Raw genomic sequence first — 11,067 nt, 5'->3', positions numbered from 1 at the left:
CTTTTTAACTGAAAAGTACAAAAAGAACATTAACCAGATGTGATCCATTCTTGCACTTGCACTGAGAAACTGGAGTAGAAAAACAAAGTTCTATCTGAGAATTCCATAAAAATGTTGATATCTTGTTATCGATTCACTATATGTTAATTTTGTTGTTTTTCTTGTAGACTGCTGTGAAAAACTGCTCTTTGGGATTCCCTTCAGTTACCCGGTTGGATGAATATTTAGAAAAATAAATAAAACACACACACAGTTTGAGATACTGCTAAATAAACAAATAGATAATTGTGTGTGGATAAATTGGAAAAATCTTTCCAACTTTTAGCATGATGTCTTACCTCAAACAGCCCCCCTATGGCATGAACGGGCTGGGGCTAGCAGGACCGGCAATGGATCTTCTACACCCTTCCGTGGGGTATCCAGGTGAGCCCTCATCTTCTGCCCTTTCAGCCATTAAGGGCAGAGTTTGAAAAAAGAAAGAAACCTGCCAATTCTTCTGCCTTGCCCTAAAATTACATGGAAAGCGAACAGGCATTAAGAAGGGAATTCTCTCTTCCTGCCCTTCCATTCTTGGAAACTGCACTAGGGTTTTAATGGATTTTAGTTCTGTACCCGGGTGTTTCCTAACAGTCTTTGAATGCTTTCCCTGAAAATAAGTCTAATTATAATAAATAGAAAGCACGTTCCTAAAATGTTAATCTATGTATGGAGTTGATTCGGGTCCCTGATTTCTGCCTTGTTTTGTTTTTTGCTTTCAGGTAGAGAGCTAATTACGACAATTTTAGAACAAGTGTGTGTTGTTTAAAATGAACAGATTCAGGGTAGTGAGGTGCTTTGATAAATAAATGTTTAAAAGAGATTTAAACTTCTGTGAGGGTTGATTTTCATAAGTGTGGTTTCAGATGAAGACCAAGGGAAAAGGAGGTGGCGGTTGTGGGTGCAGGTGGAGGGCTGTCCCCGGTTTAGGATTCCCGGATACCTTTTCTCACCTCGAAGACTTGTCCTGGAGGAAAGGTTTCACAGCTGAGGGGGTCTGCAGCCAATTAACATTTCTTCCCCTTTCATTCGTTCTGCCCAGAAATCAGCACAGGTTTTGCAATCTTTTATAGTCTGATGACAAATCAAATAAGGCTCAGAGGAGTGCTAACTAATTCAAGAGAATACTTCTTATCCCTAGGATTGCAAAAGCTTTAAAGTGCCAACATCCCAATTGGAAAGGTGAGGAGCTCACTAGATCAGCAGTAAACTGGACTGATTTTGGTGGAATTTACTCCTGCTTGCAGCGTTGTGGCCTTGCCCCCTGAGCCTAAAACACTCATAGTTAGACCAGTTAAATTAAGTACGCTTACACTTGCAGCCTTGCTTGGACATACTACAGACTTCTGTGGAATTTACCTCCGAGTTAAGGTTTTTAGGCATGGGAATAAATAAGCTGTTGAGTCGCGTTATCCGGCCAGCCAGCTACTTCGAGGTGGCTGTTGTCGCAGGTCCGGAGCCGCTCCCAAGTCCTCCTTGCGAAAGCCCCAGCCACAAGCTAGCCCACCTTCCTTCGTAGACGAACTGAGGCAGCTTCCCTCCTCTTTTGTACTATTTTCTGTGATTTATATTTACAGGCTAAAAACCTAATCAGCCTTTTTTCCTCCTGCTCGGCGAGTGTACATTTCCCTCCAGGCCCGCTCTGTAGAAATCTATGGGGCGACTGGGTCCCGCGCGGCTGGCGACCGCCTGCGTCAAGGGATTGGTGGGCGTGGGAACGAGCGAGCCCGGCCGTCTCGCCCCCACCACATCCTGAATCGGGGCAGCGGGCTGGCGGGGAGGGGGCGGGGACGAGAGAGAGAGAGAGAGAAGAGAACAAGACCAGGTCCGAATGCCTCTTATCTTTCTGCCTTCCTCCCTCCCTCCCTTCCTGTCTTGCCTGGTGTGGTTTCGGGGCTTGTAGCCACCCCTCGGAAGCAGCGGCGAGAACGCACCACCTTCACCCGATCGCAGCTGGACGTGTTGGAAGCGCTTTTTGCAAAGACCCGCTACCCTGACATATTCATGCGAGAGGAAGTGGCCCTGAAGATCAACCTGCCGGAATCCAGAGTCCAGGTCTGGGGGCTTTAAACAAGCGACTCTGGGACTCGGGGGAGACTGGGGCCGCTCTCTGCGGGGAAGGGGTTCGTTGGGGCGCGCCAGTCGTCCGGGTTCGCCGATCGCGCTTCCCAACTTCGAGGGAGAACGGCCTCTGTATGCGGACGATTCCTCTGCTTTGCAGGCTTCTTCTCGTTCGGGATCCCCTCTTGCCTCCAGCTGGTCAGGGCTACTCTGACTTTCAGGCTAGGCACAGTTCTTTCGCTCCAGGGCTGCTTTTTACTGGGGCAAATGACTCTTCCTCGCTCGGCCGGAATAGTAGTTGTGCAGGGACTGACAGGCCAGTGCTGGAGTTGCAGAAGGGCGCGAGGAAGATCCTTCTGGCTTTATTTTATCTGGCAACTTCCTTTAGCTCCCTGATCGCTTTAGAGGAACCACAGCTACTTATTTTCTCCTTCTCTCTCAGTGTCAAGGCAACATCCCAACCCTAAACACCTTTCAGTGGATACACTCCAGCACAAGTTAGTTTTCACCAATTTCCGTAGAGATCAATAGGATGGGATTTCTTCTCACTTCAGCCTGAGTATCAGAAACATAAGACTTAGAATGTGACTGCATTTAAAATCATTATCAGTATAGATGGTGCACAGATAGTGGAAGGAAGGTTAATGTGTTTCTCTGGAATTCTTTTATGTGTAAGATTAAGACTAAATAAGCATTTAAATAGAAGCAACTTTAAAATCATTGGACATACTAATCTTTAACGCACTTGTAGCATAATCTGTATTGTTTAACTGGAAATAATTTTTACTGGGACTTATTCCAGAGTTATATTGGTTAAAGCTGCCACATTGCTTAGAAGTAAAATCTATTTGATTTCAGATGAAATCAGTTTAAAAGCTTTTCTTTTTAAGTGCAGAAGTTCCACTGCCTGTTTCTGATGCATCTCCTGTCCTCGGGTTGGTGACTTAATTAGGAGTTGTAAAGAGAACAAACTTGTGCTTCAGATTTGGAGTCTTATCCTTGCTCCTTCCTGTGTGGCTTTTTTAAATGTATCATCTCTTCCTCCCCCTGCCCCAGCAAGGAATTATTCTCCTCCTTCGGTAGAATAGAAGCTCCCTAGTAGTTGACTGGAAACTCAGACATTGCCTTTGATTGGTTGGCACTACTCTTTACTTGATTCTAAAAGGTTTAGGGGCACAGCAGCTGATAAGCTGACAACGTGGGTTGTGCTTTGCATGTGTGAATGTGTGTATAGACTAAACAGTATTATAAAAACAGGCTTAAGCATATTGTATAGTATCAGAAAGGGAAAAATGTTTCAGAAATGTAGAATTTTCCCAGTTTTCTTATTCAATTAAATGTTTTGTTGAAGATGATTTAGGGTAGCTCTGGATTTTTGGGGGTGGGAGGGTGTTGCTGTAGAATTCAAAGCAGAGACACTATAAAGGCTCAGGAAAGTCAATCCATCCTGAATACAAGATGGACAAACACACAGGTGAGAGGAAGGGAAGCGGAAGACCTGGATTCTCCTTGGATTTCAAGATAAGACTTCGCTGCCTTCACAATCCCTGGCCTGACCTTCCTAAGGAAGGCTTGATAGTATATTCTCTACCCGAGACTGGCTCTCCCTTACTGGGTTCAGCCTTGCTCAGTTCGACTGAGCTGGGTACTCTGGGAACTCTTAGAAACGGAGATTAAGTCTCAAGTCTCTGAAAGGTAACCATGGAAAGTGTGCATTACCATCATTTCCACTGAACTTGGGGGAGTTGCTGGTGGATAAAAGGATAGGCAGCAAACTATCTCTTTAGGATGTAAATAAGTGTGTAATTAAAATACAATCACACCTTTGCCATGCAAGCTGGATCCTTCCTGTTTGTTTCTTCTGTGTCCTATCATTGAGGGCAATCTGAAACTTCGAAATTAAGGCATTTAAATGTAAGTGTATGGTGGGGGGAGAACTGAAATTGCAAGTAACTCACACAACGATGATTTCAGTGTGTATATGTATGCTTGGTTGGATCACATGTAGCAAGACAGATTTTATCTGCAACTATCACACACATGAGCTATGGAAAGGAGTGTATATGGAACATTTATAAACTCTAAAGTAGCCTTAAGATCCTAAGCAATTTGTTGGGAAGTGACTTACTCTGATCAATCTACCAAAATTAGCACATTTAAATTTTCTGTCATCATATATAGGCTATTGCTATTAGCTGCTCAGGGATGTTCTACTTTTGAAAGTTGTGGGAAATTGCAGAAATGGTATACTTAATATTTTAACAAGGGGAACAGCAATTTGTAGAGGCCTGCACATAAGAGTGGAATTATTAGATTCCTGAATTATGGAGTAAACATTTAGAGGGCTTGGATTGGTTCAGTGAACTTCTAGTTACCTGATGGCTAGTCTGCTTTTGGGTGGTGGAAATTCTCTGGCGAGGGACACCAGAAAATGTTCCGTGAATCTGACTTGTGCATAATCTGAATGAGAAAGGGGTGCCCTACCTTGAGCTTTTGTGAAAAGCTGCTGAATCTTACAAGTGATGAATGTAACAGTATATATGTCATGGTTGTCGCGCTACTGACAGCACTGAAGGTATATTGTTGTTCATTGAGATACTGTCTCAGAATCTGTAGTGGGTCCTTCTTTGAAGAACCAGAGATACAAAAATATTCTGTTACAATTTAATGCATTGGAATATCAGCATAGGCACCTAAAACTCTGGATGCTATACTCCATCAGCAGCTGTTAAGACTGATTGCAATTTGGTTTTTATACTAATGAGAATTCTGCCTGGAAGAAAAATAGACTTGTAGTGCAGACAGATGAATCCTAACCTTAGATGAAAAGTTATTTTTCCCACCCTTTCTGACAGTTAATTTCACATCTTTCCATAAACTAGTCTTAATATTGGCTATTAGGAGTCTGGGAGTCTGATTCATGATTTATTTATTTTTTTATTTGAAATGGCAGGGCAGGAGTGACATGTGGAAGAAGCGTGCTTGAATTTGACAAGGGATATCAAGCAATTATTCTCTTGGAAGTGAAAAATGTAGCTAATGACTGATTTGGTGTATCTTGCAATATAAAATGTTGATGAGCGAGGAAAATATCTTTATGAAATTAAGAATCAAAATGCTGTCTTGCTCCATTGAATGCAAGGGACGATACTGCTTAGAGCTGAATGCTACAGGTGAATGGCTTAAATGTGACAGAAAGCAGGCTGAAGAAATAGATACAGTGGTACACAGGTATTTGGTGAGGACATAGAGCATCCTAATCTCTCCTCTAGTATAAATGCAGTTTCTCTCTGTTTTCTGATTCAAGGTATCTTAAAATATTAGCACTGATTGGTGGAGGACAGTCTGGGAGCATTATAGTTTGCTGACAGCTTTGGGCAAGACTAAACTGGCTACTCTGTTGGAAGCAGCGGGTCTGAGAACCTGGTTATCCAGGGTTTCCTGTCTGTGTAGGCTTGGGAAGATAATAAGGTGTAAATGCTGTAATAGATCTTGTCCTGCCTGGATAGTGTTTCACTGAGGACATAGTGCAAGGCAACTAATATCTACTCTACTTGCTTCTACTATATATATATATATACTGTATATGCATACATAGATTCAGAGCAGGGAAATTATTTGTGAGGAACGCTGATGTTCTCCCCTCCCCCCAGCCCTCCCACTGCTATACTAATAGTAAAAGGTACGTGATGGCCTGAGTGTTGAAGATTGATTTATAAGTTCCAAACAAGGCTGGTTAGTCAAGGCTGTGATGGTAAGAATGAATGTAGAAACCTCTCTTCAGGATGGTGTTACGGAGATACTGGGTTGCCCTGATGTATGAGAAGTTACTGATAAAGTTTTGGAGATTGACCAGTGCAATGGAGATAAAACTCGCAGAACTGATGGCAGTACTAAGAGAGGTGGGCGCCCTGCCCAGCCGGGAATGAATGTAGTGTGATTTTTCTAGGATAGAGTTTGTGCGGGCAGGTGGCAGTTTATGTTCACTGCGCCAGGAATGCTGCAGCCACCCTTGGTCGCTTGGCTTACTGGTCAACCACTCTCTATGCTCCTGGCCTCCCACCTGAAGGCAATGGCTGTAGCCATTTGAGATGCGCTAAGCCAGACTTGGTGGCTTTGCTTCCCATCCACCGAGGGCTGGCGGGCAGAATCAGAGAACGATTTAGGACGCTAGAGCGAGTACATAGAAGTGAAAGCTCCCTTTTCCGGTTTAGAGTCCTTGGGTAGCCCCGGTCTGTTTGGCGCCGGAGGCCAACGTAGAGGAATTGAATCCAACGAGGGATGGCGGAGAAAGGACCGAAGTGACAAGAGAGTTGGTCCTAGGTCGGGCTGTGGGGCGGAGCAGGGGAGGTCAGGCCGGGGCGGCCGCCTCCCTTCGGGTCCACCCTGGGACAGTGGGGTCTCACGGAGTGCTGCCTCCTGCCTCCTTTCACAGGTCTGGTTCAAGAACCGCCGCGCCAAGTGCAGACAGCAGCAGCAGAGCGGCAGCGGCGCCAAGAGCCGGCCGGCCAAGAAGAAGTCTTCTCCGGCGCGGGAGAGCTCCGGCTCCGAAAGCAGCGGCCAGTTCACGCCGCCCGCCGCCTCCAGCTCGGCCTCCTCCTCTTCGTCCAGCTCCAACTCTTCGGGCCCGGCGCCGGGCGGAGCGGCCTTGAGCAACCCAGCGGGCGCGGGGGGCGCAGCGTCCGGGTCGGCCTCGTCGGCCGCCTCGCTGAGTAGCGCGCCGTCGGCCGTGGCGACCTCGTCCATCTGGAGCCCCGCGTCCATCTCGCCCAGCGCCGGGCCGGAGCCCTTGGCGCCCGGCGGGGCCTCCTGCATGCAGCGCTCGGTGTCCGGCGCTTCTTCCGCCTCTTACCCGATGTCGTACGGGCAGGGCGGGGGCTATGGCCAGGGCTATCCTGCGCCGCCACCCCCGCCGCACTCGTCGTCCTACTTCAGCGGGGTGGACTGCGGGTCCTACCTGCCCATGCACGCGCCCCCGCACGCCCACCAGCTCAGCCCGATGGCGCCCTCGTCCCTGGCGGGCGCGCACCCCCACGCCCACCACCCGCTCAGCCAGAGCTCCAGTCACCACCACCACCATCACCACCACCACCACCACCAGCCCGGCTATGGCGGGCCCGGGCTGGCCTTCAACTCCTCCGATTGTCTGGACTACAAGGAGCCGGCCTCGACCGCCGCCTCTTCCTGGAAGCTCAACTTCAACTCCCCGGACTGCCTCGACTACAAAGACCAGGCCTCCTGGCGCTTCCAAGTCCTGTGAGGTCTGCAGCGGCACCTGCCCCCCATAGCGCCCCCTTTCTTCTCGGTTCCTCGGGACGCCCTCTTTTTCGCCTTGCAAGCGCGCTCCCTCCCGGTCACGCGCCAGCAGCCCTTGCTCTTCCGCCCCTTTGACCGGTTGGCGAAAGCAGCTTTTGAATTTATTTTAAGAAAGGGAAAGGCGCTGGGAGCACCCAGCTCGAATAGCGTACTGCTTCCAGCCCCTTCCCCATCACCAAACCCGGGGCTGAAGGCTGCGGGGGTAGCCCTGCGGCCCTTGCCCTTCCCGGACGTGCCTCCTCCGCCCCGCCGAGTTGACTCCTGGTCTGTTATTTATTCGCTCCCTGGGATTATGTTCAGGATCGTACTTTTTTGTTCTGAAGCAGAAGAGGACTTTCAAATCGAGATTCGTCCTTGTCCTTCCAACCGATATATACCGGCCTTGGCCAGCCGTTTGGCTTTGTGACGCTCGCTGGCTCGCCTGGAAAGACGGGAGAGAGGACGCGCCTTTTGCTTTCCGGCCGACTGCAGACTCCGTGTATAGATCTTAACACCGCCCTCCCCCATCCCCTTCAAGGACCCCCCCCCCACTCCCACCAGGTTCTCTCTGTAGGGTTATATTGCAAAAAGGGTAGGAATTTTGTACATATAGGGTTTAACGAGGTCCATTCCAGCGACCCTTTTTGATGAAGGAGCTGAAGGTGAACTCTGGAGTCTCGGCAGGGAGGAATGGAAGGAAGGCCACCTCTCTCCCCCCACCACCTGTTGTCTTCTCTTGCTCTCCTTGGAAGGAAGGGAAGGGGGAAAGCAATTCCCCGCCCGAGTTTGGACGGGGAAGCAGAGACGACCTGCTCGGGAGAGGGGCGGGGGATGGGGGGCGGGGGAGGGCCGCCGGGGAGGTGGGAGGGGGGATCCGAGGGCGTGCTCCGCCAGTGGAAGCGCGGTGGTGGCACAGCATCCTGGGTTCGCCAGTGCAGCATCGGCTGGACCGTCCCAACACCTGGCCAGCGGTCTCCCGACAGGTTTTTGGCCCGCTTGGCTCTTGGGGAGGGGAAAGGCAGAGAGAGGACAAAATGTAAAGTTGATAATTTACTCCGTTAATCCAACAGTCACCTGTTGACATGTAAGGCAAATCCTACCCTTTATCTACATATCCCGATAATAAAATTCAAGCTGACGAAAGCCCTTGTCTCTGTCATCCTTCCTGGGGAGAAAGGGCGTAAGGAAGAGGCGGCAACTGCCTCCCGCATTGGCTGAGCTGCTTTGCCGGCCTTCGCTTGGGTAGGAAAGGGGCAGATCGCTGTTACTTCCAAGACCGGCAGAGGAGGGAGAGCTGGCCCGCTGCACCGTATCTCCCTGAGCTGCCTTTTAATGTCTGTAATTGGATTGGCGTCCAACCAGAACTTGGATGGGTCACATAAGCAGTGAAAACGGTGCGATCGGCCACCTCCCCTCGCACTCCCTGCCAAAGCGAAAAGTTAACCCGCGCAAACCTTCCTCGGAGAGGAAAATAAAGGGCCCCTGTAGTTGGGCGGAAATGTTTCCATCTTAATTGCTTCCAACCGCTCCCTCTTTCCGTCGCAGGACAGACGGGCCGGACGGGCGGAGAGGGGCTAGAGCTCCGTTGGCCGTGACTTTCTGGAAACCCACTCTCGCGCCCGTCTTGGCCCTTTTTCTTCATCTGGTCACTTAGCAAGAGCTTCTAGGAAGTGAATATTTATGAAACTTAAGGATTGTTGTAACCCTGTCACTCTGGGCTGAACATAAATGTCAAGAGCAAAAGCGGAATCTATTAGCCAGTGAAACCGAACGATTAGAAATACCTTCTGCTATGATAGCAAAGGAACTTCAAAGGACGTCCAGGATTTAGTAAGCAGTGAGGAGGGATCGCTGTTAATTCCGGTAGCATTTCTGTGCTCGCCGCCGTGTTAGGACTGCAAATCGTTCCACCCACGTCTGTGGTGACTCTAACAGCACCCGTGTGCTCAGCCGAAGGAAATCCAAACGGTTTTTGACCAGGATTGCGCTTTTTTATTTGGTAAATCGCATTACAATTAATCCGTAATCTTAGCCTCAATTGTTTAAGATTTGAGTTTAAGTGTAAGGTTCAACTTGTGGAAAACAAAACAAAAAATATAATTGCATTTTTTAAAAAATCTACCTTTACCTTTGTGTTGAATGTACCTGTAATATTATAATTGGAAATACATAACTTTTTTCCTTCCTAAAAAAGTAGAGTTGGATAAAACTGTCAGATATAAAATAAAAGACAACGGAAGTAGAAGTTATAATAAAGTACAATGTGAAGTATCAAAAGACAGTAAGGAAAAGTTATGCTAGTACTCCAAGCCAGAGGGAATACAAAATTTCCGTTCTGTTTGAAAACTTTGGGTTTCTTTTTCTTTTTTTTAATTCGAAGAAGGAGAGAGAAAACTTTATCTGGATTAGTTTAGACTCAGGTGAAACTAGTTCTAGGTTAAATCAGCATATAAATTAATATTAAATAATTAAGTGTTCTCATCAGTGAGAGAACTATTCTTATCTGTACATAATCTATCGATGCTATATACTAGTTCGATTTTTCCCATTCCTGAAATGGACTGAAGTTTGGAACAAATTTTTATTTTTCAATAATTGATTATTTTGTATTCAATTGTTATTTTTATTATAATTTTAAGATTAAATGGACTTTCCGGTTTGGGAAGCGAAAATGATTGCTTTACATCAACAGTGACTGACGGTATCTAACGGTTCATTTGGCGGAGGAAGGCTGGAAGCGGTGTATCGCATCCCGCGTCTGAAGCTCAAGGCAGGGGTTTGTTTTTACCAGGGGACAGAGTCCTGTTACAGGAAGCGGATGATGCGCCCTCCTGAACCGGTCTTTAAGCAGCGCCGCTCCCCGCCCCCGGATGGATCCCCTCAGATCAGGAATCTCTCACCAAGGGTATGGTCAGAAACCGGCGGCTCTCCAGATGGCGGCCAGCTCTAACGCACAAAGGTCTCGGCTCCTTTGGGCACGGAGGAAGCGAAATCCAACACGTGGAGAGCCGCAGCAGCCTCTTCTGAACTGCTGACCTTCTCCCAGCGCCGGCTGACCGCGCCGGGGACCAAGGCGGACGCTGCACACCGGGCTCTCTAGAGGAGCAACGCGGCGTCACCCCGGCGGTGTTCCAGGCAGCCACAGCAGCGATCAGACGTGAGCAGCCTTTCAGGGGACGGGCGCCCCTCCCCCCGGTCGCTTGTCAGGCGGAAAGAAGACACATCTGGGAGTGAGTGCCTTCAAACCGACCTGGCAAAGCCAGGGGCCCCTGAAAGAGCCCGCCTCCTCTCCGGCGTTCGCAGCGGCTGCCCGCTTTCCGTTAGGACAGCCTTTCCCCATCCCTTGCCGGGGCAGAAAACTGTGGGTGGGCGTGGGCATGACCGCAGTTGCCAGGGGAGACCTGTACCCGAACGCGGCTGCGTGACACATTCCCCGTCGCCAGGGTCCTGCCGGGATCCGGTGCAGGCCCTGTGGGAGAAGCCGACAAGGAGGCTTTCGCGCCTTGCTAGACCAAGGCGGCCTCTGCAGCTTGCCGCCAAGGCGTCGGAAAGATCATCTTCGGCCCCTCCCCCGCAGCAAGTTCACGGACCCTTTTCTCTCTGGGAAAAGTGAGAAGACAATGCCTTCAGCATGGGCAGAGCGCCCGCTCCCAAGACGCATCCGTATTTCGCCCG

General features: G+C 49.0%; 1 protein-coding gene across 1 annotated transcript; it reads left to right on the top strand.

Moving 5' to 3' along the window:
• The first annotated feature begins 161 nt into the window (after positions 1–161).
• Positions 162–8,077, top strand: OTX1 (orthodenticle homeobox 1). Its single transcript, XM_063291421.1, has 3 exons — positions 162–423; positions 1,940–2,091; positions 6,533–8,077. The coding sequence occupies exons 1-3, from the start codon at positions 327–329 to the stop codon at positions 7,355–7,357; spliced, it is 1,074 nt and encodes a 357-aa protein (XP_063147491.1). The 5' UTR covers positions 162–326; the 3' UTR covers positions 7,358–8,077.
• Positions 8,078–11,067: the final 2,990 nt, after the last annotated feature.

The sequence above is a fragment of the Candoia aspera genome, chromosome 1 (genome assembly GCF_035149785.1).
Source record: "Candoia aspera isolate rCanAsp1 chromosome 1, rCanAsp1.hap2, whole genome shotgun sequence".
NCBI classification, from domain to species: Eukaryota; Metazoa; Chordata; class Lepidosauria; order Squamata; family Boidae; genus Candoia; species Candoia aspera.
This window is presented reverse-complemented; position numbering and strand designations above follow the sequence as displayed.